This window comes from Pezoporus occidentalis, unplaced genomic scaffold, assembly GCF_034315485.1.
Source record: "Pezoporus occidentalis ecotype Australia unplaced genomic scaffold, CSIRO_AGI_Poc_V1 ctg420, whole genome shotgun sequence".
NCBI classification, from domain to species: Eukaryota; Metazoa; Chordata; class Aves; order Psittaciformes; family Psittacidae; genus Pezoporus; species Pezoporus occidentalis.
In genome coordinates this window covers 1-21,271 of record NW_026915748.1, presented here as the reverse complement: position 1 = coordinate 21,271, position 21,271 = coordinate 1, and the positions used below count along the sequence as shown (strand labels likewise).

The window sequence follows — 21,271 nt, the reverse complement described above, 5'->3', positions numbered from 1 at the left end:
CCACCACCAACCCATGGCACTGAGGCCTCGTCTCCATGGTGTGTGAACACTTAGAATGATAGTTAGGGTTGGAAAGGACCCCAAGATCATCCAGTTCCACCCCACCCTGCCCTGGGCAGGGACACCTCACACTAAACCATGGCACCCAAGGCTCTGTCCAGCCTGGCCTTGAACACTGCCAGGGATGGAGCATTCACAACCTCCCTGGGCGACCCATTCCAGTGCTTCACCACCCTCACAGTAAAGAACTTCTTCCTTAGATCCAATCTAAACTTCCCCTGTTTCAGTTTGAACCCATTACCCCTTGTCCTGTCACTACAGTCCCTAATGAAGAGTCCCTCTCCAGCATCCCTATAGGCTCACTTTAGACACTGGAAGCTGCTTTGAGGTCTCCATGCACCTTCTCTTCTTGCAGGGACAGTGACTGCAGCCCTGCCCTGGGCAGCCTGTTCAATGCCTGAGCACCCTTTGGGGGAAAGAATTGTTCCTCAGCTCCATCTAAACCTGCCCTGGTGCAGCTTGAGGCTGTTTCCTCTTGTCCTGTTCCTTGTTCCTTGGCAGCAGAACATGGGCTCCATCCTGCTGCCTGGCAGTTGTAGGGAGCAGTAAGATCCCCCCTTATCCATTGTTTTTTCTCATAATTTATTTGCAGTTTTCCCGAGACAAAAACGAAATCCGAGGAATCTTTTACACTTACAAGGCTCAGAAAGAAAAGACGAAGGGTTTTGTTTGGTTGTTTTTTGGAGGGGGGCAGGAAATGGGTGGAAAAAGAATGAGAGAAAAAGGGGGAGAAGAGTCAAATTTGGCAACGATCCACCAGCATTCATGGGACAGAAACAGCTCAGCTCAGCTCCTCAACATACAGCGTTAGCGCCCGAGGGTTGCTCCCGCGCAAAGGGCATGCAGAAACGACTGATCAGGATTAAAAAAGAATCATCATCATCATCATTATCATAATAAATACCCACCCACCCCCCACCCCCCCCAGCCCAAACCAGCCCCCAGCAACACGGTGCCTCTGGATGTGGAGATGGGCCAACGGGAAGCGCATGGCCGAGCTGGGGAGTGCCCAGAGCCCCTCCCTGGGCAAGGGGAGGTCGGGGGTGCCGGGGTGTGTGTGTGTGTGTCCCCCTGAGAGGGGAAGGGGTGCGGGAGGGGAGCGCTGCCCGGTGCCATGGGGGGACCCCCGGCGGAGCAGCCTGTGCCCCCTAAGAGACCCGTTCTCTTAGTCTAAAGTGCTTTCGATGCTGCGTCAGTGCTGGCTGGATCGCCCCGAGCCCCTGTCCCAGCCCTGGTACGTGGAACTCGCGCCCCCCCCACCACCCGCCCCCCCCGAGCCCCGTCACCCCCATAAAACCCACCAGCACCCAGAGGTGCCTCTGTCACCGGGTAGGGGACATAGAGGTGGCTGCCAGAGGATCGCCCCCCAAAGGCACCCACCATATCCCCAGCGCCGGGACTTTGCTGGGGGAGTCCCTTGTGTGTGTGCCCCCCCCCCCCCCCAGCAGCCGGGGCCCCCCCATGGGAATTCAAAAATAAAGAGCTCTCTCTATGTACAGGGACGGGGAGAGCGAAAGCGGAGCCCAAAGAACAACATCCACCACCAGCAACAGCGACACGCCACAAGCACAGCCGGGGCCGGGGGGGCCGGGCAGGGACCCCCCTCCCCGCCACAGCCGGGAGACACCCCCAGGCGGAGACGGGCAGAGAGGGGGGTCTGGCCATGGGAGCGCCCCCCCCCCAAGTCCCCGCCTGGGCTGGATCTGGGGTGGGGGTTGGGGTTTCCCCCCCCCCCCCTTTTTTTTTTTTTTCTCTTTTTGGGTTTTTTTGTGTGGGATTTTTTTTGTCTTTTTGTTTTCTGCAAACACAGGCACTGGAGGGGAGGAGCGGGGCGGGGGGGGGGGGGGACGGGGACAGGCATGCGGACGCGTGCTTCGGGGCCGCAGCTCCGGCTGCCGGCTCGGCTCCCATCGCCGGCTCCGTCAGGCTGGAACCAGGACAGCCACCGCCAGCTCTGCGGGGATGGGGGGGTGAGGCCGAGCCGGGGCACCCCCGGTACCCTCCCGATGCCCCCCCCCCCATCGCCCCGGCCCTGCTTTCACCTTCATTCACTGCAGCGGGGCGACCGGGGCCCCCGAGCCGTGGAAGTGGACGTTCTGCCACTTGCCGTCGCGGCGGTGCCACACGCGGGTCTCCTCGGACTGGCTGGTGCGGGGCCGGCCCTGGCCGTCGATGTACTGCGTGAGGCGGATGTAGGCGATGCAGGCGGCGTCCTCGCCGATAACGTGCACGTGCGGGTTCAGGATCGTCGTGTGGATGGGTTTGTTGTTCTTGGAGAGCACTGCGGGGCGGCCGCAGGGTCAGGGGTGGGCAGGGGAGGGAGCGGGGCAAGGGGGCAGCAGGATGGACGGGGCGGCCGTGCGGGCAGAGAGGGGTGGATGGGTGGACAGGCGGCCAATACACAGGCAGGATGCTGCTGGCAGAGCTGGGTGATGGACACAGGCTGGAGCAGGCAGGGGCCAGGGAGACAAGTCTGGTGGGCAGGGGGAGGGCTGGGGACAGGCGAGACAGGTGACAAGACAGGATGGACCGAGGGACAGGCAGGACAGGAGGATGGATGGGCAAGCATGCAGACAGGAGACAGGCAGGGAGATGGGGGGGATGGAAGGGGATGGGCTGGGCAAGGACAGGCAGGACATGGGCAGGGTAGGCAGGGCACAGGTAGGGGGCAGGCAGGGTGCAGGCACAGGCAGAGGGTAGGGTGCAAGGCAGAGGCAGGGAGCACACCAGGTGCAGGGCAGAGGCAGGGTGCAAGCATGGTGCAAGCAGAGGGCAGGCAGGGAGAAGGCAGGAAGAAGGCAGGGTGCAGGGCACAGGCAGGGTGCAGGCAGTGAGAAGGCAGGGCGCAGGCAGGGTGCAGGCAGGGAGAAGGCAGGGTGCAGGGCACATACAGGGTGCAGGCACAGTGCAGGGCACAGGCAGGGTGCAAGCTGGGTGCAGAGCACAGGCAGGGTGCAGGGTGCAGGGCACAGGCAGGGTGCAGGCAGAGTGCAGGGCGCAGGCAGGGTTCAGGCAGAGCGCAGGCAGGGTGCAGACAGGGTGCAGAGCACAGGCAGCATGCAAACTGGGTGCAGAGCACAGGCAGGGTGCAGGCAAGGTGCAGGGCACAGACAGGGTGCAGGCAGAGCACAGGCAGGGCGCAGGCAGGGTGCAGGCAGCGCCAGGCACTCACAGTTCTCAAAGTAGAAGCGGTGAAAGTCCATCCCCTCCACCAGGTTGCCCAGAGCCTCGGGCTCGAAGGAGGTGAGCCCCGGGTCGCAGATCTTCCTGTGGAGCAGCCGTGGGGCAGCCGTGGGGCAGCAGCGGCCACGGCCCCCCTCCCAACCCCCCCTGTGACCCCACTCACGCGTAGGCTTCGAAGTCTCCGTTGTTGACGGCCTCAATGAGCTGCTCTGTGATCTTGATGATCTCCTGCTTACGGGCTGGAGGGCCACCGGCACCATCACCACCCTGACCCCATGCCCTTCCCATCCCCCTCCCATCTTCAACCCTATTCCACCCTATCTCGTTCCCCTCCCCATCCCATCCCTATCTTTAACTCCATCCTTGTTCCCATCCCATCTCCATCCCATCATCCCTATCCCCATCCCATTCTGTCCCTTCCACAGGTGCCCTGTGCTGGAGGACTGGGGACAGACACAGACACTATGGGGGTGGTGACAGGGCCGGTGGGACAGGGACATATCCATGTCCTGGGAGATACTGGAATGGACACAGGGACATGGGACATGGTGAACGGATACATGGGGAGAAGGGATGGAGAGACAGATGGTGGGGACAGATGGACCATGGGAACACACACAGGGACCTCCATGCACCCAGGGCCCTGCAGCTCTGCCCTGCCACACCAGTATCGGCCTCCCCATGGTCCTGTGCCCTTCCAGCACATCCCAGCACCATCCCAGTGCCCTCACAGAACACTGAGGCGTCCCAGTATTCTCTGAGTGCCACCTCACCATGTACTCCCTGTACTTCTCAATGTCAACCCTGCATGTCCCACTATATCCCAGGGCCATTCCAGTGCATCCAGTTTCATACAAGTGTTTCCCAGTGATATCCCACTCTGTCTCAGTGTAATTCCAGTGCATCCCAGTGCATTACAATAAATCCCAGTTCCATGCAAGCGCATCACAACACATCCCAGTGCCATCCTATTGCATCCCAATGCATGCCAGGGCATCCAAAATGTCCCAGTTCCATCCTAGTGCAATCCCACTGCATTTCAGTGACACCCCAGTACATTCCAGTGCATTCCACTACATCTCACTCAGTTACACCCTGGAGTGTTCCAGTACCACTCCTGGGCATCTCGATACACCCCAGTTTCCAACAGCACATCTCAGGGCCATCCCAGGGCATTTCAATGCAATCCAGTGCCAGCCTACTGTGTCCCAGTGCCCTTCAAGCATTCCAGTTCATTCCATTTCCATTCCAGTGTCACACTGTTGAATCCCATCATCCTCCTATTGCATCCCAGTGCCAATCGACTGAGTCCCAGCATTATTCCAGTGGATCCCACTACATCCCAGTTCCATTCCAGCGCATTGCAGTACCATTCTACTGCATCCCAGTACACCCCAGTTCCAACAAGTGCATCCCACTGCTATACCAGTGCATTTCAATTCACCTCGGTACCATATCACTGTATCCCAGAGCCACCCCGGTCCATTTCTGTGTCACCCTCATGTGTTCCAGTGCCATTCCAATGCATCTCAGTGTGACTTCACTATATCCCAGTGTGTCCCAGCGCATCTTAATGCCATTCCTGGGCCACCCCAGTGTTTCCCAGTGCACCCCATGTCATTCCAGCACATTCCTACACAGCCTAGTTCCACCTCAGTATGTCCCAGTGTCATCTTAGTGCATCCCAGTGTCATTCCAGCACAATTCCAACACAGCCCAATTCCATCCCAGTGTGCTCCAGTACTACTGCAGAGAATATCTTTACACTCCAGTCTGCCCCAGTGAATCCCAGTGATGTCCCACTGCATCTCAGTGCCAATCTGCTGAGTCCTAGTGCCATTCCAGTGCATCCCAATGCGTCCCAGTACAGCCCAGTTCTAAAAAGTGCATCTCAATTAACCTTGGTACCATGCCACTGTAGGCCAGCATCGTCCCAGTGCATCCTGGTGCATGTCAGGCCATCCCAGTGACATTCCAGTACATCCCAGTGCACCCTCATGCACCTTGGTGCCATCCCAGAGCCATCCCAGTCTGTCCCCATGCCATTCCAGTGCATCCCAATCCACCCCAGTGCCATCTTACTGCATCCCAATGCATCCTAGTGCCATCCCAGTGCACCCAGTGCTATCCCAGAACATTCCAGTGCTGTCCTAGTACATTCCAGTGCTGTCCTAGCGCATCCCAGCGTCATCTCAGTGCATCCCAGTGCCATCTCAGTACACCTCAATGCATCCTAGTGCCAGCATCAGTACATCCCAGTACATCAGTGCATCTCAGTACACCCCAGGGCATCCCAGAGTCAGTGCATCCCAGTGCCATCTCAGTGCATCCCAATGCATCCCAGCATCATCTCAGCGCATCCCAGTTTATCCCAGTGTCATCCCAGTGCATTCCACCCCCCTCCCAGTGCCATCTCAGTGTATCCCAGTGCATCCCAGCATCATCTCAGTGCATCCTAACGTATCCTAGTGCCACCCCAGCGCATTCCACCCGCCTCCCAGTGCATCCCAGTGCCATTCCAGGCATCCCAACGCATCCCGGTGCAGACCAGCGCCACTTCGGTACATCCTAATGCATCTCAGTGCCATCTCAGTGCATCCCAATGTATCCTAGTGCCACTCCAGAGCACTCCAACCCCAGTGCATCTCAGTGCCAGCCCCCCAGCGCAGCCCCCATCACCTTTGGTGTCCTCATCCTCGATGGTGGTGTTGGTGCTATCGGACGACTCCTGCCAGCGGTGCCGGGGGAGAGACACAGACAGAGAGCAGGGTGAGGCCAGGCCCCACCGGGGATGGGGGGGAAGAGCCTGGCTGGGGCCCGGCCGGAGCCCGGTGACACCGGTTGTGCTGGGGACAAGCCGCCGCCGCCGTCACCCCCTCCCGCCCCGCGCCATGGCTGATGCTGGGGAGATGGAGGCGGAAAGCGGGGCCCAGACGGCCCCGGCGCTACCGGCTGTGGCGGGGCGAGGGGAGGAGAGGCAGCAATACCTTAACGCCGTCCGCGGGGTTATGGATTACCGTAGTTTGAGGCTCCTATGGGAGAAGGGAGAGAGACAGAGGCGGGGGGGGGGGGGAGGGTAGGAAAGGAAGGAAGCAAGAGCCCGGAGGGGGGACAACGGAATTGGGGGACGACGGAGCGAGCGGCACGCGGACAGGGGCGAAGAGAGACCCAGACCGGATTTGGGGAGGGCAGAGGGGGGAGAGAAGCAGAGAGTCATTAGTCCAGCGAAAGCCAAATGGTTTAATTCACAGAAAGACAGAGGCTGGGGGGAAAGAACTGGGGCAGGGGGGAAGGACACAGCAAGAGGAGAAGCTGCAGGGTGGTGGTGGAGGGCAGCCCCGTGCCCATGTGCACTGCACTCCCTGTGCCGGCCGAGCAGCCTTCCGCCTGCTTCCCGCACTCACTGCCTGAGCTGGACATCCCCTTACCTGCAGCCTGCATCCCCCACAACAGCTCGGTGTCCCCATGCCCGTCTCCTGGAATCACGGCACCAGCTGGGCGTCCCCATGCACATATTCCACATTCATGGTACCAACTGGGCATCCCTGTGCCTGCATCCTGCATCCACGTGCCCGTATCCTGGACTCAAGGTACCAATGGGCATCCCTGTGCCTGCATCCTGCATCCATGCACCTGCATCCTGCATCCATGTGCCTGCATCCTGGACTCCCTGTGCCTGCATCCTGCATCCACGCGCCCGTATCCTGGACTCAAGGTACCAATGGGCATCCTTGTGCCTGTAATCCTGCATCCCTGTGCCTGTATCCCATACCCACCTTGCTGTCCACGTGCTGGACCATCCCTGCACCCTGCTCCTGCTGTGACAGCCCCATCCCGTATTCCACACATACTTCACCATGCTCTGGTCCTCTGTGTCCTGCACCCACCTCGTGCCCAGTGGTGGGGTCCCCCCATGTCCATACCCTCTGTGACGGGTACCCCAGGGTGACATCCTGCCACCACTCCAGTGCCGCGGCAGGAGCACTTTGTGCTGTGTTCTGCACCCACCTCACTGTCTCCATTGTGGGGACACCCTTGTGCCCAGGTCAGGAACCCACCTTGTCCCATGGCAGGGCCATCAGGTGCCCATATCCTGCACCCATCTCACTGCACCCCCAGCAGGGGCACCCCCATGCCCATATCCTGCACCCACCTTATCTGTATGGCGAGGGCACCCCTGTGTCCGTATCCTGAACCCATGCTGTCCATGGCAAGGCTGGCTTGTGCCCGTATCCTGCACCCGTGTCACAGGACACTCCTGGGTGCATCCTGCACCCACCTTGTCCACATGGCAGGGCTGTCCCTTGCCCGTATCCTGCACCCATGGTGGTGACACCCCCGTGCCTGTATCCTGCACCCGTGTCACAGGACACTCCTGTACCAACATCCTCGCACCCACCTTGTCCATGGCTGGGCTATCCCTTGGCCGTATCTTGCACCCATCTCGCTGCACCCATAGCAGGGGCACCCCTGTGCCCACATCCTGCACCCACCTTGTCCCATGTCAGGGCATCCCCGTGCCTGTATCCTGCACCCATCCCTCTGCACCCGTGGCGGGGGCACCCCTGTGCCTGTATCCTGCACCTACCTTGTCCCATGGCGGGGGCACCCTGTGCCTGTATCCTGCACCCACCTTATCCATGCTGCGTGGGTGCCCCCATGTCCGTATCCTGCCTCCCCCTCTCCATCCTCATGCCCCCCCCCCTTCATCCCCAGCAACACCAGGGCCAGCCGGACAGACAGACGGACAGGGTGGGGGTGCCATGGCGATGGATGGGATGGGGTGGGATGATGGGATGGATCCAGGGGGGGGGGTCAGGGAAGCACCTACCAGTGCAGCGGGCGGGAGGGTCCCCTTGGGGCTAGTGACGCCGGCGCTGCCTTTGGTGCTGTTGGTCTGAGGCTGAGGGAGGGAAGAGAGAGTTGGGGGGCTCAGTGGCATTGGGGGGGTGACCCCCCCCGACCCCCCCACAGCCGCTCACCTTCACACCATCCGCCTTCTTGTTCAGTAAGCTCTTAGCTGCTGCGGGGGGGGGGGGGGGAAGAGCGTCAGAGGCCATCCCCCCCCTCGGGGACAGGGGACATTGCGTGTGTGTCCCCCCACCCTGAACCCCCACCCCTGGCCCCCCACCCTGATGCCCCCCCAATGTGCCAGCAGCAACCATCAACCCCGGTGTCGGGGAGGGGGAACATGCTGATGGGGGGGTGGCCCCATCCTGGGGTGTCCCCACATGAGCTGGGGGGGGGGGGGTCCCCACCCTGGAGGCCCCCGCGGGGGCTGGCTTACCTTGGAGGAATGCAGAAAGGAAAGCGAGAGAGAGAGGAGGGGGGGAGCGAGAGAGAAACGGGGGAAAAAGGGGGGAAAAAGGGAAAAACATAAAAAAAATCATAAAAAAGACGAGTTGAGTGCAGGGGGGGCAGGGGTGGCCCCTGTGCCCCCCCCCCCGTGCTACCCTGGAGGGGGACGAGGACGGACGAGGAGCATCTCTCACTGCTGTCACTGCTATCGCGAGCTCTGCCAGTGGGTATGGGGGGGACAGGAGGGGGTCACAAGTGGCCTCGGGGGGGGCTGGTGTCACCTTGAGCATCCTCATTGCTCCTCCAAGCTTGGGGACCCCCCCCGCTGGTGTCACAGCGCTGGGGGGTGCTGGGGGGGTGACACGTCCGGTGACAGCAGGGTGACAGGCATCAGCCCCCAATATGGGGCGGACTAATGGGGGGGGGGGGGGCACGACACCCCTGCCCCCCCCTTTGGTGGAGCCGTGTCCCCATGGGGGTCCCTGTCGGGGTGTCCCCAAGGGTCCTGGTCCCTCCTCAGGAAGCAGGCGGGCGCTGAGAGGTGGGGGTTTAAACCAGAGCCGAACTGGGGGGGCCGGGGGGGGGTACCCCGGGGGGGGGGGGGCAGATGGAGCCCTTTGGAGGAGGGGGGGGCCCGGTTTAACACCCGCCGAGTGTTTCGCGGCGCCACGAACACCGGCTGCAGCTCTCAGGAAGCCATGCGGGGGGGGCACGTGCTGGGGGGGGGGCATGGGGCATGCAGCTGGTTTCTTCCCTCCATGCAGCACCGTGTCTCCCCATGCAGCGTCTCCCCATGCATCTGGGGGGGGGGGTACCCTAAATTATCTCCACCTCCCCCCCCCCGCAATGTCCCCATTGCTGACCCTATCCCTGTGCATGTCCCGTCCTCCCACCGGGGGGAACCACAGAGCAGGGCACAGGCACCCAAGCAGCGATGGGGGAGCACAGGGTGTGACAAGGGGGGGGCACAGTGGAATCTCTGTCCCCATAGGGGTGATGCGGGGTGGGGGTGCGATGCAGTGCGGGGGGGGCCATGCATGCGCTCCGATTTCCGAGGAGGGCACCCGAAACCCGTTGGGGGGGGTGAGGAAGAGGATGGAGGGGGGGGGTGAAGGACACAGAGACCAAGCGGGGCCGGGTTGGGGGGGGCCGGGCGGGCCCTTTGCGGACGCGTCTACCTTGTTCCACCAGCCCCAGGGGGGCCCCGGCGGCGGCCGCCGACATGGTCGGAGGAGCGGTGGTCTGTCTGCCCACTGCCGGCAGCGGCACGGAGAGGAGAGAACGGAGCGGAGCTCCCGTTAGGAACGGGCCGGGGGGGGGGCGCTGCGGGGGGGGGCGCAGCCGGGACCCCCGCTTCCCAACCCCAGCAACGGCACCAACGGGGCCGGGCCCTGCTGCTGCTCCCCTCACGCACCCTGTGCCCCCCCCCCCCCCCCCCGGCCCCTACCGGTCACTGCGGGGGGGGGGGGCACGGGAGCGGGCACTACCTGCTGCTGTGTGCGGGGGGCGGGGGGGGCCGCGTCCTGCCCCCCCCTTGGCTACCGCACGCCCCGTCCGCGGCGAAAAAACGGGGGGGGGGGGGGGGAGGGGGTGTCAAAGGGGGGGGTGGGGGGGGGTAAAGAGAGAAAGACAGCGACAGAGAGAGGGGGCGGGGGCACCAGCCTCGGCGGGGGCTGCGGGCGGGGGGGCTGCGGCCCCGGCTCACCCCGGCAGCGGGAGCCCCCCCTTACCTGAGAAGTTCCTCGTGGCCAACATGGTGGTGAGGATGGCGCCCTGCGGGGGGGGGCACAGAGAGAGAGCTGCGTGGGGCCGTGGGAGGGGGCCGTGGGGTAGGGGTGCAGGAGGGTGCAGGATGGAGCCATGGGGTGCAGGAGGGGGCTGTGGGGTCCAGGAAGCGGCCATGGGGTAGGGGTGCAGGAGGGTGCAGGATAGGGCCACGAGGTGCAGGATGGGGCTGTGGGTTGTGGGGTGCAGGAGGGGGCTGTGGGGTCCGGGAAGGGGCCATGGGGTAGGGGTGCAGGAGGGTGCAGGATGGGGCCATGGGGTGCAGGATGAGTCTGTGGGTTGTGGGGTGCAAGGAGGGGGCTGTGGGGTCTGGGAAGGGGCCATGGGGTAGGAGTGCAGGAGGGTGCAGGATAGGGCCACGAGGTGCAGGATGGGGCCTTGGGTTGGGGATGCAGGATAGGGCCATGGGGTGCAGGATGGGGCCTTGGGTTGGGGATGCAGGATGGAGCCTTGGATTGGGGATGCAGGATGGAGCCATGGGGTGCAGGATGGAGCCTTGGATTGGGGATGCAGGATGGAGCCATGGGGTGCAGGATGGGGCTGTGGGGTCTGGGAGGGGGCCATGGGGTGGGGGTGCAGGAGGGTGCAGGTTGGGGCCATGGCACTGTCAGAATGGGGCTGTGCCGGTGGGAACGTGCTGGGATGGGCCCGTGTCCGGGGGGGGGTCACTCTGGGGGGGTCTCACCTTGAGCTTCCTCCGGGCGTTGAACTTTTTCAGACACTCGACCGTCTCCTGCCTGTGCATCATGGAGGCCACGGTGGAGCGTTGCTGTGGGGACAGGGGGGGTCAGCGCCAGCGCCCCGGCAGTGGGGGGGGCACAGACCCACGCCGGGGGGGGGCACAGCGGGGCAGAGGCTGGGCACTTACGCAGACCCACGGGTGCTTGAGGGCCTCGTGCGCTGTGATGCGCTTGGCCGGGTTGATGGTCAGCATCTGGTTGATGAGGTTTTTCGCTTCGGGGGTGACCGTGTCCCACTCGGGTGAAGGGAACTGGGGACACACACACACACAAGGGGACAGCAGGGGGTGAGGCTGGGGAGGGACAGCCCCACGGTGCCTCGCTGCACATCCCCAGCCCACCAGGGGAGAAGTGGCCCAAAGCCTTTCCCCAGGCTCTGTCCCTCAGTAGGTTCCACGGTCAACCCCCGGCACCGGTGACTTACATCGTAGGCACCGGCCTTGATCTGTTGGTAGAGTTTGTGCTGGTCCTCGTCCCAGAAGGGCGGGTACCCCACCAGCAGGATGTAGAGGATGACGCCTGCGCAAGGGACAGTGGCATCAGGGCCAGGGCACGGGGCTGGGGTGGAGGCAGGATAGGTACAGGGATGGGACCAGGATGAAGGGGACGGGACCAGGATGGGGACAGGATGAAGACTGCGATAGGGCTGGGACAGGAACTGGGCTGGGGGGACATAAAATCAGGATAGGGAACAGGGTGAAACTGGGATGGGAATAGGATGGAGCCAGGAAGGTGATAGGATTGGGGCCGGGTGCGGATCAGGATGTGACCAGGAGGGGGATCGGGGAGGCACCAGGCAGGGATCAGGTGGGGATCAGGCAGGGACAGGGATCACCTACCGCATGCCCAGATGTCCACAGGTTTGCCGTAGGCCTCTTTGCGCAGGACTTCAGGGGAGAGGTATCCCGGTGTGCCCGCAAAGCCTGGATGGGATGGGCAGGAGCTGAGCCATGGCAGCATGGATAGGACAGGACAGGACAGGACAGTGACAGGACACGGGCACAAACGGGGACAGGGACAGGAGCAGGGACACAAACGGGGGGGCCAGGAGCACAGACATGGACAGGGATAGGGACAGGACAGGGACAGGATAGGGACACAGACACAGACAGGGACAGGATGGAGTGGGCATTGGACTGGTGCACAGGGATGGAGCAGGGATGTGCTGGGCACAGGGTAGAGACAAGGTGGATACTGGGGGATACAGGGGACATGGGGGGACACAGGGGGCAGGGGCACTCGTGGCACTCACCGAACCAGGCCTGCTGATCCCCCTGCACCTCGATGGCGAGGCCGAAGTCGGCCAGTTTCACTGCAGCCCCTTTGCACTTGCTGGCCAGGAGCAGGTTCTCCGGCTGCGAAGCCAGCACCAGGTATGGGCAGCACCGGGTGCAGGCAGCACCAGGTATGGGCAGAACCGGGTATGGGCAGCACCAGGTGCAGGCAGCACCAGGTATGGGCAGAACTGGGTATGGGCAGCACCGGGTGCAGGCAGCACCAGGTATAGGCAGCACCGGGTATGGGCAGCACTGGGTGCAGGCAGCACCAGGTATGGGCAGAACTGGGTATGGGCAGCACTGGGTGCAGGCAGCACCAGGTATGGGCAGCACCGGGTATGGGCAGCACTGGGTGCAGGCAGCACCAGGTATGGGCAGCACTGGGTATGGGCAGCACTGGGTGCAGGCAGCACCAGGTATGGGCAGAACTGGGTATGGGCAGCACTGGGTGCAGGCAGCACCAGGTATGGGCAGCACCGGGTACAGGCAGCACCGGGTACAGGCACCACCAGGTACAGGCAGCACCAGGTATGGGCAGCACCAGGTATGGGCAGCACCGGGTATGGGCAGTGCCAGGTATGGGCAGTACCAGGTACAGGCAGTGGCAGGTATGGGTAGCACTGGGTACGGGCAGTGCTGGGTATGGGCAGGGAGGGAGAAGAGGACATGGGAGGAAGTAGAGGGGCTTTGCAGCCACCATGGAGCGGGTCCTGCCCCGGGGCGGGTCTGTCCCCCGTACCCCAACAGGTTGAGCCCCCCTCGTGAGGAGCCATCACGGGGGGGTCACATGCACCCCAGAAAGGGGTCCAGATGAGGGGAGCCTCATCCCCAGGGGCAGCTCAGTGACACCCCCCCCCCAGACCCAGGGGCTTGGGGACCCACCGAGCCAGGGCCCCCCCACCCAAGGGACCCCTTGCAGAGGGGCAGACGTACGGATGGGGGGGCTCACCTTGAGGTCCCTGTGGACGACCCCCATCTGGTGACAGTGGAGGACGGCCTCCAGGATCTGCTGGATGCAGTGGCTGCGTGCAAATGGGGGGGGTGGGGGGGGTCAGGGACACGCTGCCCCCCCCACCTCCTGCACCCCTCCTGCCCCCCCAAACCAGCCCCTGGCCCCGCTGCGCCTTGGGGGGAACCCTACAGAAACATCAGTATCTCATATTGGGGGGGTGCTGAGCTTGGCACCCCCCAAACCTCTGCCTGGGGGGGTCACTGCCTGGGGGGACACCCCTGGGTGCCCCTCAGGGGGTGCCCCCATCTTAGCATGGAGCTATGGGGGTCACCCCCCTGGTGCTGCTGTGCCGCCCCCCAGCCCTGCTGCCTCTCGGGACCCCCAGACAGGACTCACAGGGGAGGGACGGGGGATGCGGGCAGGGTGGATGGAGACGAGACAAGAAAGAAAGAGGGAAGGAGCGGGGGGATGAGAGGCTGGAATGGGGGTGAAGTGGGGGGGCCCTCGCCCGGCTGGGGGGTGCTGGGGCATGGGGGGGGGGGGGGGGCAACCTCCCTGCAAGGGGGTGGCAAAAAAAAGTGTGTGTGGGAGGATGACAGAAAAAGGAGGGAGGAGAGAGCCCCAGAGCGGGGTCCCGGTGAGGGCAGCGGGGCCGGGAAGCACAGATGCTCCGGCAGGCGGGGGGCACGGCCCCCCCGGCCTCCCCCGTTATACTGACCTGCGGCTCCCTCTGCACAGGGGCAAAGTGATGGGTGGGAGAAACGCGCTAATAGCTCATGGACACAGTGACTGCAAAACAAAACGGGGGGCGGGGGGCGGGGGGGCGGGATGGCGGGGGGGGGAGGGAGGGATGGGGGTGAAGGGGAGGGATGGGGGAATAGGTGGGAGGGGTTAGGATGGGGATAAAGGGGTGGGATGGGAGAGGAATGGGACAGGAGTGGGGGGCAGGAGGACAGAGGGGCAGGTTGGGGGGCAGCAGGAGGTAAAACAGAGGGAAAGGGGTGCCGGGGGGGGGGCAGCGAGCAGAGGGGCAGCAGTGGGACAGACGGACACATGGACGGACACACGGACACGCACAGAGCCCGAGCGACGCGTGATGGGAGACAGGGAGGGATGGGGGGGACAGGGGAGGACGGATGGAAAGGGGGGGGGTGGGATGGGGACAGGGTGGGGCGGAGATGGGGGAACGAGAGAGGGGGGGAGAAACAATGTTGTGAAAGCCCAGAGACCACGGGGACGGGCACACGGTGGCACACAGGGCACTGGGGGCCTGGCACCGGCATGGGGGGGGCCCTGGGGGCCCCCCACCAGCCACCAGCCACTCCCCACACACGGCGGGGGTGGGACATGGGGGGGGGCCCACTGAGCACCCAGCAGCAGGACGGAGCCGGGGGGGGGGCGCAGGGTAAGAACCACCCCCCCACACTGGGTGCCCCCCTTCCTGCCTCGTTGGAGCTGCCCCATCCATGCAGCCCCCCCCGGGGGGGGGGGGGGGTGTGGGGTGGCACTGGGGGTGTCCAGGGGGGGTTTAGGGGGGTCTGGGTGGGGGCGCGGGGCTCACCTGGCATCGGCTTCACTGTAGTATTCCCGTGCCACGATGTCCTCGAAGAGCTCACCCCCGGTCACCCTGAAACACACGGAGCCAGCGCTGTCACCCCCGGGCATGCCCCCCCCCCCCCCCCCCCCGGACCCCCCCGGTACCCCCGGCCACACTCACAGGTCGAAGACGAGGTAATGGAAACCCTCCTCCGAGATGCTGTCGTGGAGCCGCACTGCAGGGACAGGGATGGGCACAGGGATGGGCACGGGGGCAGGAGCCCACACGTGGGTCTGCGGCATGCACCTAGAGCCAGCGCGTGCCAGCACCCAGCAGGGACCCAAGGCGGGGACCCCCTGTGTCCCAGGGGCACCCAAGGCCGAGACACCCCCCCCATGTCCCCAGGGGCACCCCGCACACCGGGGGGTCCCCGCAGTGCCCGCTCACCGATGTTGGAGTGCTTCAGCAGCCGGCAGATCCGGGCCTCGCGCTCCAGCTTCTGGTGGTCTGAGAGGAGAGGGGTGAGGCAGAGCCCTGGCACCCCAAGAGCACCCAAGCCCCGGACACCCACCACCTGCACCCCCAGGTCCCCATCCAGAGCAGCCACACGTGAACACACGTGGCTCTGTGGGTGCAGGTGGCTGTGGGCGTGCAGCATATATAGGTGCACATGCGTGCAGGTGTGCGGTTGTGCGTGCTGATGCAGCTGCGATGTGGTTGTGCATGTATGGATGCGTGTGCACGTGTGTGGCTGTGCATGCGGGCAGTTGTGTGTACATGTGTGCAGTTGCGGGTGTGGATGTACGTGGGCTTGTCAACGCATGTACACGTGTACAGGTGTGCTGTGTGAGGCTGTACTTGGGTGGATGGGTGAACCTGTGTGTGGCTGTACATACACGCACATGTGTACCTATGTGTGGCAGTACATGTGTGAGGCAGTACATCAATGTGGTCACGCTTGTGTGCACACATGTATCTTTAGGTGTAGCTGTACCTGTGTACAGGTGTACATCCGTGTGGCTGTACCCCTGTGTATGTGTACCCATGTGTGTGTATTCACGTGCACGTACCCGTGTGCCGGGCAGGGCTGTGAGGGTGCACACATGTGCGGGTGTACATACATGTGTGTAACCATGGTGGCACAAACAGCTCACACGTGTGCACACACACGGAGCATCATAGACACGACATGCACACGTATGTGCACAGACACACAGCAAACACACACATCCACGGCCCAGTACACACACGTGTGCACGCATAGAGCACACGTACACAGCCTGCTACCGTGTGCACACACGTCACACACCTGCACACACGCACCCCATGACACACTACAGGCACACATCCTGCTCACGCATGTGCACATACCCCCATGTACAGTGCACATGCCTGTACACATTGCATATGTTGCTCGCACATGTGCACACACACACTTGTGCACTCCCCATGTGTGTGCACCCGTGAACAGTCATGTGCACACACATGTGCACACGCCATGTACACATCGCACATACATGTGCACACACACACTGTGCACACGCACACACTGCTCACACCCATGTGCACCCCCCATTCCACTCACTCCTGGGCATGCACACACACCTTTGCACATAGCACACGCATGTACACACACACGTACACACACATGTACACACACATGTATGCACATACACGTGCATGTACACACACATGTACACACACGTGTATGCACATACACATGCATGTACACACACATATACACACATGTCTGCACATACACATGCATGTACACACACGTACACACACACGTACACACACGTGTACACACGTAGGCATTCACATGTACACACGTACACACACGCATGTACACACACATGGACAACACACACAAGTACACACACACGTATACACACATGTAAACACACACAAGTACACACACATGACACATGTACACACACATGTACACAAAACAAGTACACACACATGTACACACACATGTACAACACACACAAGCATGTACACACAGACATGTACACACACAAGTACACATACACACATACACACACGTACACACACATGTACACACACAAGTACACAAACACATGTACAAACACACATGTACACACCTACGCACGTACACACACACATACAAGTACACACACTTGTACACACACACATACACACAAGTACACACGCACATGTACACACAAACACAAGTACACACACACATGTACACACATACAAACACAAGTACACACAAGTACACACACAAAGTACACGCACAAGTACATACACATGTACACACACATACACACACATGTACACACACACGTACACACACACACGTACACACACACATGTACACACACGTACACACACACGTACACACACACACGTACACACACACATGTACACACATGTACACACACAAAGTACACAAAGTACACACACACACACACAAGTACACACACGTACACACACACGTACACACACACGTATACACACACACGTACACACACACACAAGTATAAACACACACACACAGCTCACACGCATGCACAACCCCTGTGGTGGCGTGGGGACCCTGTGGGGCAGCAGGAAGGAACGGGAAGGGCCAGAGCCAGCCCCATGGAGCACCCAGCAACCTCCCAGCACCACGGTACCAGGGGTGTGATGGGTACCAGGGGTGTGATGGGTACCACGGGTGTGATGGGTACCAGGGGTGTGATGGGTACCAGGGGTGTGACGGGTGCCCTGGATGTGACGGGTACCAGGGGTGTGATGGGTGCCCCGGGTGTGACGGGTACCAGGGGTGTGATGGGTGCCCCGTGTGTGATGGGTGCCAGGGGTGTGATGGGTGCCACGGGTGTGATGGGTGCCCCGGGTGTGACGGGTACCAGGGGTGTGATGGGTGCCCCGTGTGTGATGGGTGCCAGGGGTGTGATGGGTACCACGGGTGTGATGGGTGCCCCGGGTGTGACGGGTACCAGGGGTGTGATGGGTGCCCTGGGTGTGATGGGTACCAGGGGTGTGACGGGTACCAGGGGTGTGATGGGTGCCCCAGGTGTGATGGGTACCAGGGGTGTGACGGGTACCACGGGTGTGATGGGTACCAGGGGTGTGATGGGTGCCCTGGATGTGACGGGTACCAGGGGTGTGATGGGTGCCCCGGGTGTGATGGGTACCAGGGGTGTGATGGGTACCACGGGTGTGATGGGTGCCCCGGGTGTTATGGGTACTGGGGTGTGATGGGTGCCACGGGTGTGATGGGTGCCACGGGTGTGATGGGTACCAGGGGTGTGATGGGTGCCATGGATGTGATGGGTAACACACGTGTGATGGGTGCCATGGATGTGATGGGTAACACAGGTGTGATGGGTACCAGGGGTGTGATTGGTGCCAGGGGTGTGATGGGTACCAGGGGTGTGATGGTTCCCATGGATGTGATGGGTAACACAGGTGTGATGGGTACCAGGGGTGTGATGGGTGCCAGGGGTGTGATGGGTACCAGGGGTGTGATGGCTGCCATGGATGTGATGGGTAACACAGGTGTGATGGGTGCCACAGGTGTGACGGGTACCACAAGTGTGATGGGTGCCCCGGGCATGCCGCACATCCCCATGGGCACTCGGGGGAGTGCCGGGGGGCTCCTACCTCTGGCCGAGAGCTTTTTGGTGTTGATGATCTTGGCGGCGTACTCATGGCCGGTGCAGAGCTTGACACAGCGCCGGACCACCGAGAAGGCGCCCCTGGGGGGGGGGGGGGCAGGGATGGCCTCAGCCCCCCCCGACCCCCAAACCCGGCTCCCCCCCGTGACTCAGCACCCAGGAACGGGGCTGCACTGCCCGTGACTCAGCAGCAGGGGGTGAACCCGGCACCGGGGGGGGGGGGGGGCCTTGACACCGAGGGCCCGTGGATGGGAGGTGCTGGAGGGGAATGGGGAGGGAGGGAGGGAGGGAGGGAGAGCGTGGCAGGGGCCGGGGCAGCACCACGGCGGGGAGGAGGCGCGGGAAGGATCCGGCACCGGCAGCCTGTTGCCATGGGGACAGCGGGTGGCCCGGATGGTGGCGATGGCCGTGGTGGGGATGGGGGTGATGATCGTGGCGATGGGGATGATGGGGATGGCGGCAGCAGTGGTGGTGATGGGGATGATGGGGGTGATGAGGGTGGTGGAGATGCTGATGGGGCTGATGGGGACGATGGAGACAATGATGATGAGAATGATGGAGATTATGATGATGAGGATGATGGAGTGATAGAAATTATGATGGGGGTGATGGTGGTGGTGGATATGGTGATGGCAATGATGGTGATGATGTGGATGGTGATGATGAGGATGATGAGGATGATGGGGATGAAAATTGTGGAAATGATGGGGTGATGATGATGGTGATGGTGGGAATGATGGGGATGATAGTGGTGAAGGTGATGATGGGGATGGTGGGGATGATGGTGATGGTAGGAATGATGGGGATGATAGTGGTGAAGGTGATGATGGGGATGATGGGGATGGTGGGGATGATGGTGATGGTTGAGATGATGGAGATGGTTGTGATGATGGAGATGGTTGTGATAATGGAGATGGTTGTGATGATGGAGATGGTTGTGATGATGGAGATGGTTGTGATAATGGAGATGGTTGTGATGATGGAGGGGATGGGGATGACTGAGATGATGGGGATGATGGAGATGATGGAGATGATGGATGGGGATGATGGAGAGGATGGGCATGATGTAGATGATGGGGATGATGGAGAGGATGGGCATGATGTAGATGATAGGGATGGGGATGACTGAGATGATGGGAATGATGGAGATGATGGGGATGATGGGGATGGGGATGATGGAGATGATGGGCATGATGGGGATGATGGGGATGACGGAGATAATGGGAATGACAGGGATGATAGGGAAGGGGATGATACAGATGATGGGGAAGGGGATGATGGAGATGATGGGGATGATGGGGAAGATGATGATGGGGAAGGGGATGATGGAGATGATGGGGAAGGGAATGATGGAGATGATGGGGAAGGGGATGATGGAGATGATGGGAAAGGGGATGATGGAGATGTTGGGGATGACAGGGAAGTGGATGATGGAGATGATGCGGATGGGGATGATAGTGGTTATGGCGGTGATGATGGCAGTGAGCACAGGGCCTGGCTGCAGGCACACTGGGGCACAGCGAGGCAGCAGCTACCCCAGGGATGGGGACATTGTGCCCATGCCCAGCAGCAGCACCTGCTCACCCACAGCCATTCCTGGTGCCACCAGTGCCTGTGCTCCCCCAGCACCACTGTACCTGCTGTCCCCTGCCCATCCCCTGCCTGTCCCTAAGGCAGCAGTGCCCCCTCTATGCCTGCACTCCACAGTCCCATGCCAAGGTCCCATGGGGACACTTGGACCCTGTCCACCCCCTGTGCCCCAGGTCTCCCCCCATGGCCATGGGATGAGAGGGACCCGTCACACCACATCCCCTCCCCACAGGGCCCCGGGGGGGGGGGTTCCAGCTCCCCCCCCCGTGCCTCAGTTTCCCACTGGCCCATGTCCCCCCACAGCCCCGGCTGGGGGGCGATGCACGCAGCGGCTGGTGGGTGACACAGAGGGATGGGGGGATGGGGACCACGTTGCCATGGCAACCAGGACGGGCTGGATTTTGGGGAGAACAAGGGAATGGCCCCCGATGGCACCAACACCCCCGCCTCCAAAGGGACCCCTGGTAACCCCAGCAGAGCATCCCTCTGCCACCCCAATGGAATCTGCCCCCTCCTCCCCGTTTTATGCCCCCCCGCACACAGGTCGGGGGCTGATCTGCCTCTTCCCCCGCCACCCCCCCCGTGGCCCTGGGGGCAAATGAGTCCCCCGCAAACAAACCAAGCTCCTCCAACACCTGCACCGGGGGGGGGGGGGGGGGGGGGGGGTGATATGGAAAGACCGGGGGTTGCAGAGAGGAACTGGGGGTCCTTAGGTGGGTCCATTGGGGCTGGCATCTCGTGAGGACTGGCGGGGGGGGCAGATTTGGGGAGTTATGTAAGGCCCAAAGGGGTCCAAGGGGGTGGGGAGTCTGTAAGGACCACGGGGAGGGGGGGGCTATAGGTGAGGGGATGGGTGGGGAGCTCCGGAGCTCTGTAGGGGTGGGGGGCTCGGGGGGGTCTAAAGGGAGCAGTAGCCAAGAGGACTCAAGGACGGTCAGGAGGATGAGGGATGTCTGTAGGGACCGGGGGGGGGGCATCAGGATTCGGATGAAGGGGTCTCTATCAGGATTAAAGAGGTCTATAGGGTCTGTAAGCGCTGGGGGGCATCTGTGAGGGCTGGGGGGGTTGTCTGCGCGTCCATAAGGACCAGGGGATCCAGAGAGATGGGGGGGCTGCGAGGATGGGGGGATCTATAGGAGCAAGGGGGAGCTGTAATGACTGGAGGGGACTGCAGGAGCCGGGGCGGGTTCAGGTCTGCT

At 62.2% G+C, this 21,271-nt stretch overlaps 1 protein-coding gene across 2 annotated transcripts; it reads right to left on the bottom strand.

Moving 5' to 3' along the window:
* Positions 1-625: 625 nt before the first annotated feature.
* Positions 626-15,061, bottom strand: CAMK2B (calcium/calmodulin dependent protein kinase II beta). Of its 2 annotated transcripts, none has more exons than XM_062634297.1 (17): positions 15,013-15,061; positions 14,857-14,922; positions 13,293-13,365; positions 12,319-12,421; positions 11,906-11,989; positions 11,491-11,585; positions 11,195-11,317; positions 11,012-11,095; positions 10,272-10,314; positions 9,720-9,794; positions 8,226-8,266; positions 8,075-8,146; positions 5,923-5,971; positions 3,407-3,482; positions 3,233-3,327; positions 2,103-2,341; positions 626-2,014 (listed from the first exon to the last, which is right to left on the bottom strand). In XM_062634297.1, the coding sequence occupies exons 3-16, from the start codon at positions 13,317-13,319 to the stop codon at positions 2,109-2,111; spliced, it is 1,200 nt and encodes a 399-aa protein (XP_062490281.1). In that variant the 5' UTR covers positions 13,320-13,365; positions 14,857-14,922; positions 15,013-15,061; the 3' UTR covers positions 626-2,014; positions 2,103-2,108. The 2 variants fall into 2 exon arrangements, with proteins under 2 accessions (XP_062490281.1, XP_062490280.1); XM_062634296.1 differs by lacking the exons at positions 14,857-14,922; positions 15,013-15,061 and adding exons at positions 6,231-6,275; positions 14,014-14,084.
* Positions 15,062-21,271: the final 6,210 nt, after the last annotated feature.